We start from the raw sequence: 21,250 nt of genomic DNA, 5'->3' as shown, positions 1-21,250 counted from the left end.
GGGTATAGTAGTTAGTGCAAGAACACTGAGGATCTCCAATCACCAAATTCAATAAATGCGCCGGCACAACCTTAATCCGAAGAAGCATAGCATCATTGCTGTCGCGGAATGCTCTCACCTCTCCATGTGAAAGCACTGATGTTAATGAATGAATGAATTCCTATCTTCTCAACAGAGCGCTCGGGTCTATAACTCCAAATGACTTCCATGTGGCTCAAACAACCCGCCTAGTCCACAACCTCGAGCCCGCTCCAGGCATACGGTTCTCCAACCGCAGAGCCGCAGTGCCAGCAGACTGGTCCGATGATGTGGCGCCTTTGGATCAAGAATTAGGCGCTACGGTGGAGGTATTTGCACACAAGTCCGGTGTGAATTGCCTGGCTATTGATCAGTTTGAAGGCCGATAGTGCGTGTGGAACCACTTCGCACTCCATGCTTATTGATCTAACATGAGGGTAGTATGATATCTGGGGGTGCCGATCCATCGATTCATCTCTGGGACCTTGAATCAAGAGGCTCAGAACTCGAACATGTCCATCAGTCGTGTGCGAGTGTGAGTAAATCCTCCCACGCCGACGCGCATACACATGCAATCACATCGCTTTCGATCTACCCGTTCGATCCTGTCCCATCAACGATCTTCTCAACGGCACATGATGGTACATTGAAACTTTCAGCGCTACAATCGCCTTCTATAACTCCCGTACATACATTCAACCTCGACTGTACACCTTATTCGCACTCGTTCTCTTCTCAGGCTGGGTCTACGCTGCTTGTCGCAGTGGGAACATCCGAGCGGTCGGTCCGACTAGTAGATTTACGGTCCGGACTGTCAACACAAGGATTACCAGGGCACAATGGTGCGGTTTTATCAGTAGATTGGGCACCTCATCGACCGCATCTGCTGGCTTCTGCTTCGGTCGACAACCGGGTGATCATTTTCGACGTACGTCGTGGAGGTCACAACTCCGCCATCGCGACCCTGGATATGGACGACCCAGTGGGACTGGCAACACCAGGAACGGGCTCTGTGCCAGCTTCGTTTGAGAGTCGTCCAGCCTTTTCTCGTCACGCCCGTGCCCACAACGGACCGGTAACAGGAGTACGGTGGACCTCGAATGGCAGCCACATTGTGACAACGGGGCAAGACTCTCGAATCAGAGTATGGGACTCTACGACAGGCGCTAACACATTGGTACATTTCGGTCCCCGTGTCCGTAATAGCTCTTCCTCGCACCTAGCTGAACGGGCACCCTTGATGATACCGAGAGGATGCATGAACACCGGACATGAGACTTTACTGTGGTCGAACTTCAATGAGCAGGATGATCGTGGTGAGATCTTTATGTTTGAGCTTCGCGAGGGAACGTTCATCAAACGTCTCCGTGTCCCAGGTCTCACGACCGGGTCGCAGAAAGTTCGGGGTCGGTCGAGTGCCCTAAGTGCCGCGCGTATTAATGACCTCGTGTGGCGGGGCAACGGTGCCTCTGGAGAAGGAATAGAACTGTTCTCTGCGCACGGTGATGGAACGATACGGACATGGGTGTCGCATGAACCAGATGGCGAACCTACTGAAACCGAGGAAGCAGCCCAGGCCGATCGGAAGAGGAAACGAGATGTTCTAGAGGAGATCTATCAAGGATTTCTCGGGCCTGATCAACCCAGGCTGCGAGTGTAAAATGATTAGATCGTCTCATACTACGCAGAGACTCGGCTTAATATGTGGGAAAATCTTGGATTGTTTTACAATTGATCAGACATCGGTTCATAATATCATACACCAAATAACAGCCACGAGTGCAACCAACTGCATCTTTTGCAAAGCATGTTCACCGTGATTCGTCGGATCCTTTACTCCTCTTGATAGCGCTCATATTCGCTCCGTCCATACTTGGATTGCTTGAGATTGCGGGTATCACCATGGCCAGCGTGGTGGTTTGCACCCATGTAGGCATGTTTGGACTCGATGCCTGCTGGCATGGAGTTGCCTGTGCCACTTATGACCTCGCCAGACTCACCAATATCGCGGGTCGAGCGTGGCAAGTCGGTAGTGTTATCGGCAGCCATGGCTGTTGATGGCTCTGCGATGCCGGCGTTATCAAAGCCGGAATGCTCGGCGCGCTGGTCTGGACGTGGTACTGAGGGGATGGTATTCATTTTGCCAGCATCATTGGGGATAGATGTGCCTTGAGCCATTTCAGAGAGGCTTCCACCTTGATGAGGGTCTTGCCGAACCATTTTGGTGGAGGCGAGAGTGATTCTTTGGTTTTTTGAGGTTTCGTTGGTAGATGTTCTGTAGGAATTTGGATGTTGAGGAGTGATTGCTTTGGATTGGAAGAGTGTGCTTTGGTTGTAACAAGACGAAATACGTTTTTACTCTCTTATAGTTCGTTCCAGAGTACCTAGGTCCTGATCTAGTGCCCGGGACTGATGTCACAACGTTGGACGTTGTCCGAAGATGATGGGCAATGATATCACGTGTACTGTGATTGGTTGTTGGTATAAAGACTAGAGAACAGGGAGGAGCGATTCAATGCCGATTCCTGGATTTCGATGTCCATATCCTGATACTGAAGTGGGTTTTGTTGTCATTCAGGTCGGGATGCGCGCGTAGTCGGTGCCCAGAGGCCCGGCAGCGTGAACTTGATATCGTTGTCAAAGGCGAGCTGACCCACCCAAAGAGGGTCTAGACGTTCGGGATCATGAAGCACAAATGATATGCCGTTGAGGAACAATCTATGTATCGCACTTTGAATATGCAAGAAATGTACGAAAATGGTTCGCCACAGCTCGGTGAATGGCAGGGAGGGACTACGAGGGTAAAGGTTGGAAATGGTAAATCTTTGGATATTGTAAAATATTCTTGGACGTAATATTGATCATTAAATCCCAAATCAAGCGCAAAAGCTACATTAATGATGCACTAAGAAATGATTGCCAAGGAAGAAAAGGTCCAGGAGCCTTAACGAGTGACAAGGAGATGGCGATATACTGAACATGCAGGGGATCGAGAGTTCTGAGTCTAGAGGATGAAGGCAAGGACACCCATGACAGCTGCGGCGGCGGATGCCAACCCACCGGAGGTGCGGGCAGCGGAACCCTCGAACATGGCACCGGGAGAGGTTGATGGAAACGCGGATGAGGAGGGGGAGAACTTCCCAGGTGAGACTCCGCTGGGCATCATCATACCATGGATGTTGTAAGGGGTAGCCATAGCGACAGCGCCGGAGACGGCGGGGGTGGCCATGGGCACATGGACAGGGATCATGGAGTAAGAGGCAGGAGCAGACTCGGAGTTTCTCATGTTGGCGTCAACGCCAACAGCAGCGGACTGTTGAGGAGTGTTGGCGACAGGTGTGCCGTGGCTGTTGACAACGGGGGCGGACTTGTAGGCCATAGGGGTGGCCTCAGCAGGGACCTGCATGCCGTGGCTAGCCCGGGGGTCAACAGCAGGAGACTGTTGGGGGGTGTTGGCGACGGGGGTACCGTGGATCTCGGCAACCGGTGCCGACTTGTAAGCCACAGGGGTGGCCTCAGCGGTTCTGTAGTGAGTCTTGGTCACAGTGCGAACGACCTCACGGGTCTCAGCTGAGCATTGAGAGTCTGCGCTCTCATCACTTGGAGTGGAGTCGTGCTGTGGGGAGAAGGCGCTGGACGAGGATCCCGAAGAGTGATCCTCGGTGGGGGCTTTGGCATTCTCGTGGACGGCAGCTGGGGTTGCAGGAGTGTTGTGGCTTTCGCTCACATCCTCGCCGGCAGGAGCAGCTGGGGAGTTGTAGTGAGCGTCGGAGAGGTGCTCATATGAATCAGAAGGAGCTTGCGAAGGGTGTACATGGGTGTAGTTGTCCTGGATAGAATGGTCATCCTCGTTCTCTTCGTCAACATTGGTGGTCACACCAATGTTGGTAGGCGCTGAGAAGGAAGTTCCTTCATCATCTCCGGAAGGTCCTCCAATGACAGTGTCGCCACCGCCAGGGGTCTCACGGGTGGGCGCGAAAGCACGACGACCGAAAGCGATGCTCCCAGCAGCAGGGCCGTTGCTGGAGTCCTTGATAGACGTCAGGTCATTGTGAACCGAGTGGTGGGGAGCGTAGTGAGGCTCATAGGTAGGGCTGTAATGAGGAGCGTAGTGAGTCTCGGGGTGGTTCTCGAAGTGAGGCTCCGGGTGAGGCTCGAAGTGACCAGGTCGAGCGGGGAATCCACGACGACCAAACTCGATGCTACCCACGGCGGGACCATTGTTAGAGTTCTTGATGGAGGTCAGATCATTGTGGAGCGAGTGGTGAGGCTTGTAGTGAGGCTCATAGGTAGGGCTGTAGTGGGGAGCGTAGTGAGATTCGGGGTGGTTCTCGAAGTGAGGCTCCGGGTGAGGCTCAAAGTGACCACCAGGGACTCCACGGGGACCAACCTTGATGCTGCCGGCGGAGGGACCGTTGTTGAGGTTCTTCAGATCGGTCAGGTGGTTCTCAACCGAGGTGTGGGGCTCGTAGTGAGGCTTGTAGCTGGGACTGTAGTGAGGCTCGTAGTGAGTCTCGGGGTGGTTCTCGAAGTGAGGCTCTGGGTGGGGCTCAAAGTGACCACCAGGGACTCCACGACGGCCAAATTTGATGCTGCCAGCGGAAGGACCGTTATTGAGGTTCTTCAGATCGGTCAGGTGGTTCTCAACCGAGGTGTGGGGCTCGTAGTGAGGCTTGTAGCTGGGACTGTAGTGAGGCTCGTAGTGAGTCTCGGGGTGGTTCTCGAAGTGAGGCTCCGGGTGAGGCTCAAAGTGACCAGCGGGGCGGCCGAAGTTCTCGGAACGACGGTAGTGGACATCTTCGTGGTTGAGATCAATAGAGTGATCATCCTGATTGTCCGTATTCACCCCAGTGTTGGTGTAAATGGTGATGGGAGCGCTGAAGCTTTGGCCACCGTCATTGCCTGAGGGGCCACCAATAGCGGTGCCTCCGTGAGGCGCGTTGGGGAAGTCTTCTGGTCCATGAGGTGTGTGGGAGCCCTCGTGAGGCCCGTAACGCTTCTCGAATGACTCAACGGCCAGACCACGGCCGTGAACATCCTTGTGCTTGATGCGGATTGAGTGGTCGTCCTTGTTGAAATCGTTCACCTCGGTGTTAAAGATCCCAGTGATCGGCATCTCGAAGCTCTGGCCCTCATCATCGCCGGAGGGACCGCCAATAGCAGTACCACCGTGGGGGGCACCTCGCTTCTGGAAATGTCCCCGTCCAGGCACCCGGGGACCACCGTGCACATCCTTGTGCTTAATGCGGATTGAGTGGTCGTCCTTGTTGAAATCGTTCACCTCGGTGTTGAAGATCCCAGTGATCGGCATCTCGAAACTCTGGCCCTCATCATCGCCGGAGGGACCGCCAATAGCAGTACCACCGTTGGGGGCACCTCGCTTCTGGAAATGTCCCAATCCAGGCGCGTGGGGACCCTTCGCACCCCGGGGACCACCGTACACATGCTTTTGGTTCAGGTTGATGGAGTGGTCGTCGTGGCTGTACTCATGAACCTGGCTGTTGACCTTGACGTGGGCTGAGTAGGGGCTCGCGAAGGTGCCATGATCATTGCCAGATGGACCACCAATGACAGTTGCACCAGTCTGAGGGTGGTTGCCATGCTCTTGCTAAATAATGGGTTAGCAAGACATAGTCTGAAAGGAGGGTCATAACGTACACGCTCAACGAACTGGGCCTGGGCAGCAACTGCCAGCAGTGCCACGGGGATTCCTCCAATAAATCCCTTCATGATTGCTGTAGTTGGGGAGATTGCCTTGAAAACGATGTATGCTCTTGTCCGTCGATTAAAAGAGTGACTGAAAGTTATTACGGGAGCACAACAAATGAATGGCTTGGTAGGTGGAATACGGTCCCTGTGAGGCAATGATTAAGGGCTTACCAACAGCAGATGTTCAGACCTTTAGTAGTCTCTTTGCGATCAGGCTTACAGGCTCGACAGCCAGGCGGGAATGTCTACATCAACAGGGAGGAACCCCCGAGGGGAGGCCGAGGCGTGGGGACCACCATCAGAATGTAGCAAAGAATGGAGAACTAACTCCAATAAGTGATAAACATCCCTCGATCGTGCTCGGATCGTAAACAAGTGCCCTGTTGTCCCTGGAAAGGTGGTGCTGCTGCATTCCGGGGCACCTCGGAGGGAGGTAGATCACCAGGAGTCGTCACATTCACGGACAATTCGCACAGCATCTAAGCAAGCCCCTTGGCTCAGCCTGGTATTCCGGTTGATGGTTTGACACAAGTCGTTTGGCAGTGATGCCATAGTCTTGTGCAAGGCTTCCCAAAGAGACTGAACTATGGACGATCTTGGCAATGATCTGGGCAACGCCCTGCTTCATTGAAGGGTGGCTGCGGTAGGCTGAAACATCTCTGGGTGACAGGGGATTCCCAGTGATCTCATTGAATGATGAACCTTGAATCGGCCCCTTATGCCGATATGTATATGGCATACAGAGTACACATTGTATGAAGCGATGTGAGAGTCGTTCCAAACAAAGGTTGTGTTTAGTTGTGCACGGAGCATTGGAATCTGAAGCACCGATTTGGATGTCTCAGCCCAAAGTTCACGGCAGTTTACACTGAGAGAGCACTGTTGCCAGCGCCATCTTGTTTGGCTCTACTGTACTCCGTAGAGCCTTGATTCAACTATGTAGCTACACTCACTCACCTGCAAAAGCAGATTTTGAGCAAAGGAATGTGTCCCGTCTTCGACATTCAAATCCCACCGCCCTCACTGAAGAGGACACAGAGGGGAAACGAACTTCCTATCGAGGATCATCTATCTCCTGGGCCGATCAGTCCCGTAGGACCGAAGGCAACACATCGCCGTGGAAGCGTCCGAAGACAGAACGATGGTCGTGGCAGGCCCAGTTGCTTTTTTTTCGATGAAAAAGAAAAGAAAAAGAAAGAAGGGGTGCGGAAAACTTTGGCGCTTTTTATAGCCGCGGTGGGTCACGGGATCGGATCTTCAATATTCCTTCGGTCCCGCTGTCGGCCCGGTTGGCATCCGTGGCCTGCATTTTTAGGCTTTACACTTTGTACATGAACAATTATGCAGGGTCTTGCTGAACAAAAGAAAAAAAATTTAGGATATGATACCTAGGTAAGTGGAGCAGTGTCGAATGCATGACACAGCCAACTCAGTACCCGCGGGCCCATGGACCTCTCTGGCCACTGTGCCCCTGTATACAGGTTGGAATGACATGTCACCGCTATGAACGATCTGGAATTAACTCCAGATCCAATTAAAAATAACAAATCCCATCACCCAAACTCCAGCTCTCCGGATTATCCTTGCCAAACCCACAAAAACCATATTAGACAAACAAAAGGTGAGACTGCATCCAGGTCGCAATGTCCAAGGTGTGCATCATAATGAGCGGCTGATTGGGTTGATATCCATCTCCAATTGTAAGTGAAACGGCATCCTCCAAGACCGGGCCAGAATTGATCCAACCCTGGAAACCCAGTGATCAAATGAAATCCGAGCATTCACTTATCCCCCAGCTGCCATCTTCTCGGTACTCGTTTTCCAAGCTGGACCTCCCACGGCCACAGTGATTCCCAATGCGATCGCGATCATGGTCCCAACCGTCACCACGGCCACAACTGCCTTCAAAGCCATTCGCTGTTTGTTACTCAAAGACTGCAGCCACGTCCGTGGTTTGTTCTCCTCCTCCCACAGCTTGGACCGTCGAGGACTATCAGTTCGACAGGCCGCGTAAGGGCCCGCATTTTCGAGATCTCTGAGATGGCTTCGGTTCCGATTGGCATGTTTAGTTTCAAGCGTGAGTTGTTCATATGAGATTGTGGGACTTCCATGTCGATAAAAGGGCGAGCATGGCTTGGCACCGATCGAGGGATCAAAGTCCTGGCTGTGACCCCCAGGTGAGGATGTAATGGAACGGCGTGAAGACCTGATCTTGGACGTGGCGGGCTTCTTCTCGTCGTTATTTTTGATCGATGCGGCCACCTGGGCCCCAATGACTCCTAGTCCATGCAAACTCATAGCGATGTCTCGGTGTGGCTGGGAAGGAGGAGAGGTGGTTTCCAGATCAGAAGATCTTGGAGAGAGACCTCTTCAGGCTATTCCGCTTAGATTTGGATCGTTGTACACGGGGTGATGCTTTCGCCTTGGGTGATGGTGTTGTGATTGCCTCGACGGGAATGGTAACGGTTGAGACGCCGCCGTACATAAACAATGCCGTGTCAACCTGGAATGCACTCCAAGTCCAGGCGGTCCGCGGCAGTCTCATCACTCGGGTGACTGATCACAATAAGGAATATAATTATTGAAAATAGTGGACAGGCGGATGGGTGTCCGTTGAATCAATAGCGCGTAGAAAATTGAGAGAGTAGTGGTTTCCTGATGTTGAAACGCATCTGGGGGAGGGGTTTTGGGGCAACAGCGGTCTCGATTTTCTATAGACCTGAGACCTTCTAGAGTCCCACTTAGGGAGATCTCCCTACACAACAATTGAACTGTGTCGATGGGGATGCAAGCCCCTATTCGCTCGGCGGTTGCTGTTCATCCCTGGATTGACATCTCGTGCGACCCCCGGCAGCATTCCCACGCCCTACCTGGTGGATTATCCTTTGTAGTGGCAAAAGCAAATCTTCTATTGGTAGATCATTGCTTGAATTGCATTCTTATGGGTCAATCATGCAAGCCCTTGCTCAACGTCCCGTCCCCATAGGTAGTGTGTCTGTAACCCTGTCGCCCACTTCAATATGTGGAACCCACCCTAGCATCCATATTAAGACAACCCGTGGTGTGTAATCGTTGTAGTAGGACTTAACGCGGTAACAAGGTCATATTGGCATTTTGGGTCACTCTATGAGTCCATACGCACTTGGGTCATTGCCTAAATAATCCTATCTCGAAACAGACAGCTTGTCATCTTAATAGTAACAGAGAATTTGACCCAAATAAAAGACAATAGAAATTATACTCATGACTGGTGGATATCAAGTTCTGAATGAAGTCTAAATACAACTCATCGTTTTATATTCCGTATATAGTTAGGTCAATGTCTCCATGGTCTAACATCATGCGTACATGTAGCTTTCGACGTGGTACGGAGTACTTCTTGCAACTAAATAAACTACCTGTACTCCACACAGATGTGCCCGGGATATTAGGAGTCCCCAAGTTCTATTTCAATTTCCAAAATCAACGTTTTATCTCATTAATGAACTGTAGATATCTTATTTGATCTGTCTCTATGTTTTTTATTAGATGTATAACTTCTTGTTGTGAATGTAAGGTTGACCGGTGTATCCTATATATATTGCTGACCTGGTGGTTCACCCGGGGATGGGTATGAGATATTGGTCGAATCAGCACAACGAACTGCAAGATGGCACCGGTTAGATGCATCTCCATCTTACACGTAATACAAGAGATTTTTTGTCATAGAAATTAGTAAGAATCCCCATATTCCAGCCAGGTAGTTAACATGCGCATCGCAGTTTGTTTGCCCAACGATATTAGATATTTTCGGTCTTGGCGCAAAAGGCATACTCCATCTCGCCTAAGTGCTTGGGGGTAATATTTCATTACTCGTTTCCAGGGAATTCTCTTTCCTAGAGCCGGAAAATAATCGTATGTGGGCGAAAATCCACTGCATATACGGAGTATCTTCATGCGCAAAACGCAGAAATCAAATTTACACACGGACCGCCTGCGCACTCATGTAGATCACATTCGCAAAGACAGAAAAAGAACAGAATGTTCCCACCAGAGCTATGTCTATTCTTATGGGAAATATATGTAGACATGGCGTATATGTTTGGGATCATACCAACCAGCAAACTGCTAACATAGATAGATCTACCAGTGCCACTACGAAACATATTTGGATCTGCCGAATGCCTTAATTATTATCAATATTCTTAATCAATTTCTGGATGCTGGAGCACTTGCCTTCAATGGTTCTACCCACAAGAGTGGCAATTGGGGTCTGTTAGCTGTATCTTTCGGCAAATGCAGGTAGTAGCTCACAGCAAGCCCTTCCAAAGTTGACATAGGGTGTCTCAAAGATAGAGAACTGTACGGAGTACTTCAATTCTTATTGCCAATCAGCTTGTTGGAGAACCCACTATGTCATGGCAGTGCCGACTACAGCAGGGGAACACTATTGACTTGGATGCAATAGCAAGGGTGCGCGTTATGTTTCAGATTATATCTTTACGCGTGCGATAGGGGAAGATGCAACATTCTGGAACACAAATGCATCGGCACCTATTTGGTTGAACAGATGAATGCCTTGGCAGTTTGACTAATAAAGATCTTGGCGCAGCTCAGAGTAAGTGAGTTATTCTACCAAACAAGGCCAGTGGAGCATAGAGATACCTGTAAGAGAGAATAAATACATATACATATCTAGGAAAGGGCGACCGTGTATGCTATGAACACAGAAAGAGCTTTCTACTAGTGCAGTCAGACTGTAATGGGACCTTGAGACCAGCATTCAAAGTGAGTCCAGCGATAAAAAAAATAATTTATTGGACCTCGATTTTTGGCGCCGATCAAAATCCCCTGCCGATCACAAGGCTTATATAAATATTTTCCCCTGTCTTGGTTATTCGGTTGGCTTGTCACGTTGGGATGTGACGAGTCCTTAAGTGCAGTGAAGCTCGCCTCCGTCGTGCGTATGGCAATTCTATTTGAATCAGTCCTAGATCATCACATAGAAAACAAACAAAAAGAAACACTCACCGCAGGTACTTCGGATGTTGCTGAAGGAGCATCAGTAGTTGTTGTGGAAGGGGTTGGTTGAGTGGTCACAGCTTCGGATGTTGTGTGATCGGCGTGGGTTTCATCATGTTGATGCTGAACACCAGCACAGCCAACGCCTGGCACAGCAATATCGTAGGCATATGCCTCGAGTGCAAAATACTGAAGAGTCTCCGAGTCATGAGTTGAGAGTGTCGCATTTTTCTTTGCCAGGTCAACAACTTCTTCATATCCGTCTGCGAAATGCTCGACCCAGTTCTGTCCGATGACAGGAATATGGTATAAGCGGTGCAGGAGGTCAGTGGCCCAGAAAGTATTGGTTTCAGACTTTGACACTGTATATCCAAGACCGCACATAGTTGACAGGGGACGACGGGTTTCATAGCTCAGGTCACAGATGACTGTCTCGTCTGTGGCATTTTCGCCTCGCCAGTGTCCGGCGTAACCTATTTTAATTAGTATGATTAGCATGTCTTCTATTATATGAAGTAAGGATTATTACCTTCAATTTCGCAATTCCCATCAGGGTTGTCACATCGGAACAAAATGTTTTTCCTGTCGGCATTGACAACGACATCGAATGCACCGATGGCTTCCATCGAGGGACGATCACCGAAATACTTCCTGTATATCTCACTCTCGTTTCTCCATCTCAGGATATGGTCCTTGGCATGTTGAGCAAGAGTTATAGTCTCGTTAAGACCTATCTCAATCTGACGACGCTGAGTTGCATTGCAGCTTGAATGGATGGGAAACTGATTCACAGCGCCGGCGTTCCAAGGAGTCAGATCAGGCTGAGAAAAGGGTACCGAATGGTTTCCTTCAGAGGTTTCTGGGGTAGGAAGAGCAGCTACAATCGCTGCAGACGAGAGAAGTAGGTTGAAGAAAAGCATTGTAGATGATCGGGGTAAATTGCCTGAGGACTATAGATGGAAGTGCTGAACACGGCGACGGCAGCTTTTATATCCATTCTCATACAAAATTTTTGAAGCTCCCATTCATAAAGTTCGGTTTAATTTGCTTGCTTGCCAAGTGTCCAGCCTTTTCGCTCATTTTGGGTGTATTCGCTGGTAATTCGCGCAGAAGAAAGCATGATGTCTTCTCCCTCCTTCTCGATAAACTGATGATGCAAGCTGCCAAGAGGGGACCTTGAGAGCTTCTTCTCTCGCTTCTCTCGCTAAACTCTTATATATCGAGCAATCAGCAGATAAAATTTCCGATTCATGCCAAGAAAAAGGCTCGGCGGAGGGTCGCCAAGAGCTTTAGAGGGGAGTACCTTGGGAGAACGAGACCATCGTAGGCGGTTTTCTCCGGAGAATATCCAATCTCGAAGTTCAGGCCTGCTCTTGGCAGGAAGATGGAAAGGTCCTCTGCTTGGCATTGAGAACCTTGGGGGCGAGACCCTGGTTTTTGCCTTTTTGCTATTCGTGGGGGTTTGTGCCTAGTATTCATCGTTATAAACGTGGTCTCGCGAGGCATCTTCCTTGCATCAATCTCAAATCCAATTCTTTCTTTCTTCTTTGCGGATTGATAGAGCATCAAGTTCATCATGTTGATTGTCAAATCTTTCCTTGTATCATTGGGCATTGCCAGGGTATATGCAGCCACTGCGACAACATCCGCACAGACATCTTCTATAACCAGCTGTCATAGTCATGGGTCAAGCATTTATTGTATTGATGGGGATGGAGACGAAGTTCTGGTCTCGGCCACATCCACCCCCACAACTGGAGTACCAGCACAATACACAGGGTGTCATTCTCACGACAGCGAGTCGTAAGTTCCCCAACATTCATCTTTGAGGCAGTATATTGATATTTCAAACGTGAAGATATTGTGTGGACGCAGACGGAAACGACGTATTGATTCAAAAGGAAGAAACGGAGGCCGAGAGCGAGACCGAACATAATCACGACCACGATGAGCACAGTGAAGACGAGGAACATGAACATGAACATGAACATGAACACGAGGATGAGCATGAACATGAGCATGAGGAATCCTCAAATGGAGCCAAACAAAATTGTCACTTCCATGCAGGCGTGGAGTAAGTCCGCAGTACTCGATTCAATTACGAGCATTATTGACTTTGCCATTCCAGACATTGCGTTGGAGAGGGAGAATCAGAGGGACGCAGTGAATCATCTTGTACTACTAACGCAAGAGACTATGACGTACCTCTGCGTATCGGCACCTTGTTCGTTGTTCTTGCAACTAGTGCCATTGGTGTCTTCGCCCCAATTCTCTTGATGAAACTCCCATCCGCCAGGATCAATGGCGTAATTTCAACCGTCATCAAACAATTTGGAACTGGTATTATCATTGCCACAGCTTTTATCCATGTAAGTGACTTCGCCTCCGATGGACTGACCGCCTGCTGATTGTCTTCTCTAGCTATACACCCATGCAAACCTCATGTTCACCAACGAATGCCTGGGAGAACTCGAATACGAAGCGACTACCTCTGCTGTAGTGATGGCCGGTATATTCATTGCATTTTTGTTGGAATATATCGGTCACAGGATTGTGGTTGCTCGCAACAACAAGAAGGAAGCCATGGAGACCCCAACGTCCGAATCTCAGCAGACATCTGAGAAAGGACAGCACGAACACTCGCATGAGCAACCGCAGCATCCCACATTGGCCTGTCTGGGACACAGTCATGGCTCTGATCCCACCGGACCCAATAGCAAATTTTCGGTCCTTGTCATGGAAGCCGGTGTCCTCTTCCACAGTATCTTGATTGGCCTCACCTTGGTCGTTGCTGGTGACTCCTTTTACAAGACCCTTCTGGTGGTGATTGTGTTCCATCAATTCTTCGAAGGATTGGCACTCGGCGCTCGTATTGCCATGCTTCCAGGAGCCATCTTTCCTTCCAAGGCACTCATGGCGGGAGCATTTGCTTTGATCACGCCTATCGGTATGGCCATTGGACTTGGTGTTCTCCACACCTTCAATGGCAATGCGAGAAGCACATTGATTGCACTGGGAACATTAGATGCACTGTCGGCTGGTATTCTGGTGTGGGTTGGTGTTGTTGATATGTGGGCGCGTGACTGGGTCATTGAGGGAGGTGAGATGTTGCATGCGAACATCGGAAAAGTTTTGACTGGCGGGATTTCCCTAGTCACTGGGTTCGTACTAATGGGAGTGCTGGGCAAATGGGCTTGATTATAGATAAATATAGCAATATTAAGCTGTGAATTCGTTGGTTTCATTATTAGTGAGGTACATTTCTAGTATCGAGACTGATAAATTAGCCCACGCATCATGATACTCATCGTATGAAATTACCTAGGCGACAGTGCTGGTCTTGGAAACCGTGTAGAGCCATGCAACTGACAGCAAGCATTATCACCAAATGTCCAACAAATGAAAGTTTGCATAAGAGGCGTGTGGAAATGGTAAGTTGGGGTATCTCCTGGTTGAAGACAGGAGACACCAGGCTAACGCCTCACAGCCTCCAAGCTTTGACGCTTACCTTTCCACTCGAAATAGTAAGACAGGTTATATCTTCGTTAAAAATGGACTTAGAAGAGACGTTCTCAAAGGTGGCTGTTATGCAAGTAGGTGAATTATGACTTCATCTTCGAGTAATGCAAAGCCTCAGGCGGCAGAATCAGGGGCGAGAGAAACGATGGCTTGAAAAAATACACATCAATTATGCAGAATCTAAGCCCCTGCGCCGGGGACTCTGGGATGGAAGTTTCCCCTGTAATATTTCTTTCGTGATCCTGGCACGCGTTGTTAAAACAATCAAATATAACAGTTGCCGAAATTCCTGGGCTTTATTTCTGCCATTCCAACCCCCTGCGCATCTTCCCCAATGAACAATATCTACTTTTGACAGTTCGACAAAAGCTTATTCCTTGGATTTGGGGCTGCGAATCATGCAATACAACTAGAATGGCACGTGTTAGTCGATGAGAAGCCAGGGAGTCATTCCAGTTCAGTGGACACACCTTGCAAACATCCCCACCATCCACACACTCAATCTCCTTGACTAACTCGAAGCCCATCCGCTCATATATACCGACATTTGGATAACCTTTAGAGCTCTCAAGATAGCACGGCATATTCTCCCGATCGGCTTTCTCCATGACATCCGCCATAAGCTTCTTGCCCACGCCCATACCACGCGCCTCTGAATTGACGCCGACGACATTGCAAAAATAGTAACCCCGAGGATCCTGCCAAATTGTATCATGTGCAGTTTGCTGCACTTCTTTCCAGATCCAGTATCGGTGCACATTGAGACCACCACGCCCAAAGAAGCGGATATTGTTCATGAGCTGGCGGAAGGAGAGAATCCAATCCTGAGCCCAGACAGACCAGGTCTGCGGCATGGAAGGTGCATGTGGTGAGTACCACCAAGCAACACCGACTACGGTACCGGCTGGAAGACGGATTTCGCCGTTGTTCTTGCTTTCATCTGCGGCGCGAGATACCTTGGCGACGGAGATGGGACAGCCACAGTTGATACCATATTGGAGGTGAGCGGCGAGAGAAGCTGCATTTCGTTGGATGTTGAACTACCAGATTCTGTTATTACTTGGCTCGATATCCATTTTGCTCTGGTTGTTTTTGTTTTTGATTTGTGGGAAAAGGTATTTCGTTCATACCTTGGAGGGATTATCAAATGCCCATTGAAAATAGGGATCGTCCGCGAACGCTTTCTGCACACAGTCTACAGCCCCGGGGATGTCGGTCTGAGCCAGCGGGACGATCTCGATTGACATTGTTCTTGATCTTGGCTTGTCACTACGGTTTCACGAACTGCGACGATTTGTTCAACGAACGGGTTTAGACGTCCAGGTACTTTTTCTACTAGCTCTGCGAATAGCTTGAGACAGAGATATAGTATAAGAACGCCAATGAAGCCGTTGAGGACAGTGGGAGAAAATCGCCATCTAAGTATGATTGAAGTGGTGATGGTCCACGAGTTGATGGTGGAGGAGGAAGGGGAAGAGAGGTGAGGTCTCTGTTTATGATAACGGTGCCAGCAATCCAGAGAATAATGAAGCGAAAGTCTTTCTCAGACCGTGAGAAACAGGACGGGACTCATATAGTCAAGCTCGGCATCGATTCACCTGACTGTTATCTTATCCTCGGTTTATCGCTAGCCTTTTCGGGCAGCTCTAACCGGAATAGGGACAATGGAACTGCGGAGGTGTGAGACAGCGTCCATCCAGACCCTCACTTCGTCATAGCCCCGCCAGTAGCCGCAGCTGGACGACAGGAGACCACATGACCATATCCGCACAACGTAGATGAGTTCATGCAAATGTATCCCAAGGTTTGATTTGAAGCTCAAGTCATTCGACTTGCCGATCCCCTATGCGATTCAAACGCGGGGGCTGGATCAGATGACGAGGCTAGTCATGATAAGGAAGGTCGTTGCGGCATTGGCTGAAGTGATTGTGGGGCTCGGTCTTGTCCGCTTGGAGCTGATAAGACTGATCGAATCCTATCAAGTCTCAAGCACTGGAGTACAGAGTGGATCTATTTTTTATTTCCTAATGAGAGCTTGATGAGTTATTATCTAGCTCATGAGTCTTGAGGACTCTGCAACGCCAAAGGTCACAAAGTCGGTGAGTAATCGCCGTGCATCCTCATCTTCTGGTCTTTGTTACTTAAGGTTGCCTATATTCACCGAATCCACTCCCCAGGGCCCCAGGGCCCCAGGGCCATTTGATATGTCAAGATGCAAAATGAATCCAACTTTCGAATAGACGTGTGAAAGTCAGATACAAAGACAATCTAGACTTGAACAAAGGCTATAACGTCGTCTAGGTTGTAGTTTGTTGAGGGTACACATGTGTCCAGCATTTCAGTATCTCAACCCCTGTGCAACTGAGAAAGAACTTATCAGACCTTTTTCTATAACAAAAGAATCACTGATTATACAGTCTATGACTCTCGGCTGCTATACTTCTATCGGATAAAAATAGTGTCTTTGTAAATAGGAGCACAGACAGCCGGTTTCTTTCTTACTCTGGCATAACCAGGAAACTTTGTGACCAATGGTGTTCTTCCACTTCTATTAAACATAAATAGCTCTTTGTGGCAAGTATCCTGCTCTTCTCATTGAAATAAATAAGGAAGTCTAGTTGGCATCATCAGCAAAGCCATAAATATCCCCAATCCCACTACATTTCCCTTGTCTTAATCACAACTAACGGGAATCTTATCTGATAATTCGTTTCAATTTTTCGCTTATAAGACGACGTCTCGCCTACCCCGTAGTCAATACCGAGTTCTATTTCAGTCTAAACTAAACGCCTACTACATATAACCGTGAGTCTTGCAGCCTTCTCTGCCACCAGCCTAATATCCACCCACAATGCCACGTCCCGAACTAGCACGCGATCCGTATAATGATCAACGCATCCACGTTCTACAATGTATTCACGATGCAATCTACTATCTTCGCCATGGGCCGCATCGTCGCAACGACGTGCTTGACACGCTAGCAGAAGTTGCTGGCATGACAGCCCTGAGCATCTCCAGTGCGGTTTTGGAAGGTGATCCTCAGTTCGAACGGCTTTGCCGTAATCTTGAGCTTATCTTGCCCGTCTCAATCAGAATTCTCAACAAGCATAATGACCGCCAAACAGACAGAGAGGTCGGTGATGATCTGATTAGCTGCATTCCTACCGTTTTGCAACAGCCCGATCAATGGAATCCCGAGGTTGAGGAGATCTCTGACGAGGAAGAATTTGTGCGGCAAGAGCGGCAGGATAGGGAGCGACAGAACAGATCCCGACATCGCCATCATCGTAATCATCACAATCACCACCACCATCACTGATAGTATAGAGAGAAGAAGGGTTAGTTAGGGAAGGGCATGGGCGACATGTGTGATAAAAACTTTGATGAATATCTGATTTTGATGCTTATATGCTACGTTTACCAATGAAAGTTATCCTCTTTACCGCGATTTGTTACGTGCTATAAGTCTTCATGTTTGTCGTACTCGTATACTTTGAGAATAATATAAGCATGTAATTTAGTTTTGCTGCGTATAGGCTTGATGCCCCAATGTGCTGAGGGAAGGAAAGGTTAAAAGCAAATTTGAAGTAAAATAAGAGTGCTACTACTAGTGGTAGTGTTTAACATCCTTTGGAACATGGGCGTAGCCCGTGTTTCTTCGACCTCTCATGGGGTATAGGGACGTGCTAGGCTAGAAAAAGGAGAGTGCTAGATGCCTGGGGAAATCCTTTGGAACCCACTTTAGAAAGGTCTCTGGGAATGACATTACCCGGGTACTACGTGCATAGGTAATTACGTAGGTGGTTCGGGGTTTCCACGTAGAAGATCTTCTTCGGTGTTTGTCTTAGACTCCCCGATAAAGGCATGGTATCAGCTTAAGGCATATCTTCTATTTCTATCTATGCGTACAATGCCACTCTCATCAACCTGGCTAGCACAAAGAGTTTGTGACTGAATACTCTATTTTGCTTCCTTACATCCTCTCCAAGGCCTAGTCTTTGGCTCTTTTACTGTGTTGCAAGCTTATTGATCACCTTTTCAAGATACTTACACAACGATATCGTTCAATTCTTTGTAAATTCTGTTGCTTTGTATTGTTTTTAGAGGTATATAAGATGGCTTGAGCCATTTTACTTCACGTGCAGCAAAGTAAAGCAATCAGTCATCACAAAGACACCACTAAGCCCACAAATTTTGAAGCTAGTTTTACTTAATTGAACACATAAATCACAAGCCTTTTAACAATTTCAACTCAATCGGCGAACTTCAACCCCTCTTCCTTCCAATGGCCCTTAAATACCCCGAATTTGAGCCTCGTGGAGACAGCCTACGGCGATGGATGGAGAAATCCGATGAACCTGGATGTCCGATTCCTAGGACCGAATTTACTCTCCCAGATAGGGATGATCCCCGACGGCATTCTCACACTGTTCAGGAGGATCTAACACAAGAATGGAGCTCCTGGGCTAAAAGCATTGGCTTGCCAGTTGATGCAGTGGACGGCGACCCAAAACCTAGTTACTATACGCAGTCAATCGTCAAGACAGGTCTGGGTAGGTTGACGTATTGGCTTGGGCGAACGGGACCAGGCGTGATCTTCATTGACAATATCATGCGAGTTCCCGATAGCACAGATCCACACATATCCGAGTACACCCAGGCGTTCTATGAGATGAATTTCCCCTTGGAGAGCTTGAAACACGTTGTCGTCACTACCATAGTTCAGTCTCAAACCATGGATCTTGTCGAACAGATTTACGAGGCGCATCCCGATAATCTTTTCCCTGCTGAAAGTCCACAAACTTGGGAGTCTCCTTCGCCAGAGTTTTGCGCCATTCTTGGTACCCCTCTTGGTAAGGTCGTAGGTGCGTTTGTCCTGGGTGCTTATGGCCAGGGCGTCAAGCGGATTGCGCGAATTGTGAGCTTCCATACTGGCTCAGACTTTGATATCTTCAACCTACAGTTTGATATTGAGGATGTTTGAAAATTTGTGGTTTTCTTGACTAACTATCTGCAGTTTGATCAGATCATGGATAATGGGTACGTTCTTCTGGTAAGCGATTGACGTTGCTAACTACATGTACATATGTACCTGCCTAGATACTTATATAGACTGGTTTTCCGGTGGGAACGAATAAATCTTCGGATTTTCGAAATGGGAGTCCTTTTCCTTTTTATATGCCATCCAGGACTAAATGCACTTGCGCCTTTTGTAATATTGTAAATTACCAACTAAATTACCTACTTTTACTGTATTGGACCTCGTGATTGTCAAGTGCTAATGACGCTAGACTGACTTGGCCGGGATTGCAAGGGCACATGCAGACATGATCAGTTCGTTTATTCCCGGCCACTACAAAGTTGACACATCGGTCTATGGCATTTTCTCCCCAATCGAAGCCAGATCTCACTTACCCATCCCGAGCTCTGTTTGCGAAGTGAGACTTTCCCTATATCAATAACTACCAAACCGACAATTGTTCTCGTGCATGGTGCATGGCATGACTCGTGGTGATGGGAGTTCAAGATCCCTGCACTCAAGTCTCTTGGCTACGCCGTAGACGCCGTGGACCTCCCGTGCGTTAGTGGCGTAGCGGGTACGACCCAGTTCGACGATGCCGCTCACGTACGGTCTGTGGTGGAAGCGCAGATAGCGATGGGTAAACGCGCGGTTATCCTAGCACATTCCTACGGGAGACCAGCTGCGAGTGCTGCCATCAAAGGAATAGCGAAGAAAGGCTTTCTAGGTATGATCGCTCTATCTGTCTATCTCTTTCCTGGAGGCATGGATCAAGGCGCGATTATTCGGAACATTGGCGGCCTACCCTATGTAATATGAGACACGCCGAGTACAGGTCTCTTTCTCGACAAAGATCCTTGCACTTTGTTTTTCCCTCCCGATACACCAGCAGAGCGAATCAAGTGGGCAGTACCACAGCTGCGCCCTCAGAGCATGGCTGTCAATCTGGGGACTGTGCCGCCTCACGGCTGGCAGGATGTCGCGTACATTGGGCGATTAGGCTGTATCAAGTGTACAGATGATGTTGTCATTCCAATCGCGCGACAGCACAGTATGTTCAAGGGTGCAGGTGGCCGGGGCAAATGGGTCACTCACACCCTCGAAGGATCTGGACATAGCACCTTCCTTTCGCAGCTATATGAGGTAGCTGCTACGGAGCACAGTTGATGAGATCATTGATGAGTTTGAGGCCAAGCTCTGATATGATTGGAACACGAAAATACGCCGAGCGATGGCCTTTTCCTTGGATTTCAATGTGTTAATCATATCCAAAACCAATGGAATAGTACCATCAGAGTCCGAGAGACTATATAGACAATAGAATAATTGTTTTCTTTGCCCCAATTCTGGGCGATTAGTCTGAAGGGTGTTTGAATATGGAGTACAGGATGCCAATGGTGCCCAGGTGAACATGTGAATTTCTTGGACAATCAGGTGCCAGCCATCTGAGACATAGTCGTCAGTGGCATTGCATTAGATGGGGCGTGGCATTTAGAGAGTAATAATAGCGTCATTTCTACTCCGTACTCCGTAGCGATTGCACAAAAATCTGGGAATTATGTTAGCTCTTCGCTAGATCTGCACAGGAGCGGGGCATAAGTTTCAACATCCATTGTAAAGCAGAAGAAGTATGAGAAATTGTATCAAATGCAAGCTAATGATTGGTGAGAAGTAGAATATTCAACATCCTAGACCAATGGGATTTTCCCGCTTCGAATCAACTCCGACAATGGCCAGGTACACATCACATTGCAAATCTGAGGCATCCGGGCGGCGTCAGCAGTGGTTTTTGCTTTTTCTTTTTGTGCGCCTTCTCTTTGTTTACTTCTTCTTTCTTCATCGACCTCTCTCGTTTGACCTGTTTCACTCGTTCATCCATCCTTTCGTTCGTCCAGTGCCAGGCCTTCTCATCGCATCGTGAGGTATTTGCATCCACCAGATCGAGGAGGCTCTCTCCTCCATCATGCACTGAGCCACCACTGA

At 48.7% G+C, this 21,250-nt stretch overlaps 10 protein-coding genes across 10 annotated transcripts; 5 read left to right on the top strand and 5 right to left on the bottom strand.

Moving 5' to 3' along the window:
- Positions 1 to 55: 55 nt before the first annotated feature.
- N7457_009055 (WD repeat protein) lies at positions 56 to 1,678 on the top strand (the record flags this gene model as incomplete). The annotated part of the gene is made up of 3 exons (XM_057180098.1): positions 56 to 126; positions 176 to 406; positions 460 to 1,678. The coding sequence occupies 3 exons, from the start codon at positions 56 to 58 to the stop codon at positions 1,676 to 1,678; spliced, it is 1,521 nt and encodes a 506-aa protein (XP_057028484.1).
- Positions 1,679 to 1,851: 173 nt separating this feature from the next.
- N7457_009054 (uncharacterized protein) lies at positions 1,852 to 2,238 on the bottom strand (the record flags this gene model as incomplete). The annotated part of the gene is made up of 1 exon (XM_057180097.1): positions 1,852 to 2,238. The coding sequence occupies one exon, from the start codon at positions 2,236 to 2,238 to the stop codon at positions 1,852 to 1,854; it is 387 nt and encodes a 128-aa protein (XP_057028483.1).
- A 784-nt stretch (positions 2,239 to 3,022) lies between these two features.
- On the bottom strand, positions 3,023 to 5,748 carry CweA (uncharacterized protein; the record flags this gene model as incomplete). Its single annotated transcript, XM_057180096.1, has 2 exons — positions 3,023 to 5,626; positions 5,677 to 5,748. The coding sequence occupies 2 exons, from the start codon at positions 5,746 to 5,748 to the stop codon at positions 3,023 to 3,025; spliced, it is 2,676 nt and encodes an 891-aa protein (XP_057028482.1).
- Positions 5,749 to 7,512: 1,764 nt separating this feature from the next.
- On the bottom strand, positions 7,513 to 8,025 carry N7457_009052 (uncharacterized protein; the record flags this gene model as incomplete). The annotated part of the gene is made up of 1 exon (XM_057180095.1): positions 7,513 to 8,025. One exon carries the CDS (start codon positions 8,023 to 8,025, stop codon positions 7,513 to 7,515), a length of 513 nt encoding a protein of 170 aa, XP_057028481.1.
- Positions 8,026 to 10,639: 2,614 nt separating this feature from the next.
- Positions 10,640 to 11,648, bottom strand: aspf2 (major allergen Asp F2; the record flags this gene model as incomplete). The annotated part of the gene is made up of 3 exons (XM_057180094.1): positions 10,640 to 10,681; positions 10,738 to 11,201; positions 11,258 to 11,648. The coding sequence occupies 3 exons, from the start codon at positions 11,646 to 11,648 to the stop codon at positions 10,640 to 10,642; spliced, it is 897 nt and encodes a 298-aa protein (XP_057028480.1).
- A 656-nt stretch (positions 11,649 to 12,304) lies between these two features.
- On the top strand, positions 12,305 to 13,926 carry zrfC (putative ZIP Zinc transporter; the record flags this gene model as incomplete). Its single annotated transcript, XM_057180093.1, has 4 exons — positions 12,305 to 12,531; positions 12,587 to 12,802; positions 12,857 to 13,097; positions 13,150 to 13,926. 4 exons carry the CDS (start codon positions 12,305 to 12,307, stop codon positions 13,924 to 13,926), a joined length of 1,461 nt encoding a protein of 486 aa, XP_057028479.1.
- A 691-nt stretch (positions 13,927 to 14,617) lies between these two features.
- Positions 14,618 to 15,494, bottom strand: N7457_009049 (GNAT family N-acetyltransferase; the record flags this gene model as incomplete). Its single annotated transcript, XM_057180092.1, has 3 exons — positions 14,618 to 14,656; positions 14,718 to 15,287; positions 15,378 to 15,494. The coding sequence occupies 3 exons, from the start codon at positions 15,492 to 15,494 to the stop codon at positions 14,618 to 14,620; spliced, it is 726 nt and encodes a 241-aa protein (XP_057028478.1).
- Positions 15,495 to 17,098: 1,604 nt separating this feature from the next.
- N7457_009048 (uncharacterized protein) lies at positions 17,099 to 17,566 on the top strand (the record flags this gene model as incomplete). The annotated part of the gene is made up of 1 exon (XM_057180091.1): positions 17,099 to 17,566. One exon carries the CDS (start codon positions 17,099 to 17,101, stop codon positions 17,564 to 17,566), a length of 468 nt encoding a protein of 155 aa, XP_057028477.1.
- Positions 17,567 to 18,532: 966 nt separating this feature from the next.
- Positions 18,533 to 19,231, top strand: N7457_009047 (uncharacterized protein; the record flags this gene model as incomplete). The annotated part of the gene is made up of 1 exon (XM_057180090.1): positions 18,533 to 19,231. One exon carries the CDS (start codon positions 18,533 to 18,535, stop codon positions 19,229 to 19,231), a length of 699 nt encoding a protein of 232 aa, XP_057028476.1.
- A 969-nt stretch (positions 19,232 to 20,200) lies between these two features.
- On the top strand, positions 20,201 to 20,434 carry N7457_009046 (uncharacterized protein; the record flags this gene model as incomplete). The annotated part of the gene is made up of 1 exon (XM_057180089.1): positions 20,201 to 20,434. One exon carries the CDS (start codon positions 20,201 to 20,203, stop codon positions 20,432 to 20,434), a length of 234 nt encoding a protein of 77 aa, XP_057028475.1.
- Positions 20,435 to 21,250: the final 816 nt, after the last annotated feature.

Source organism: Penicillium paradoxum (assembly GCF_028828445.1).
Source record: "Penicillium paradoxum strain IBT 22861 chromosome Unknown utg000007l_segment0_segment0, whole genome shotgun sequence".
NCBI classification, from domain to species: Eukaryota; Fungi; Ascomycota; class Eurotiomycetes; order Eurotiales; family Aspergillaceae; genus Penicillium; species Penicillium paradoxum.
Note: the sequence above shows the minus strand (reverse complement) of the source record. Positions and strands in the feature narration are given on the sequence as shown.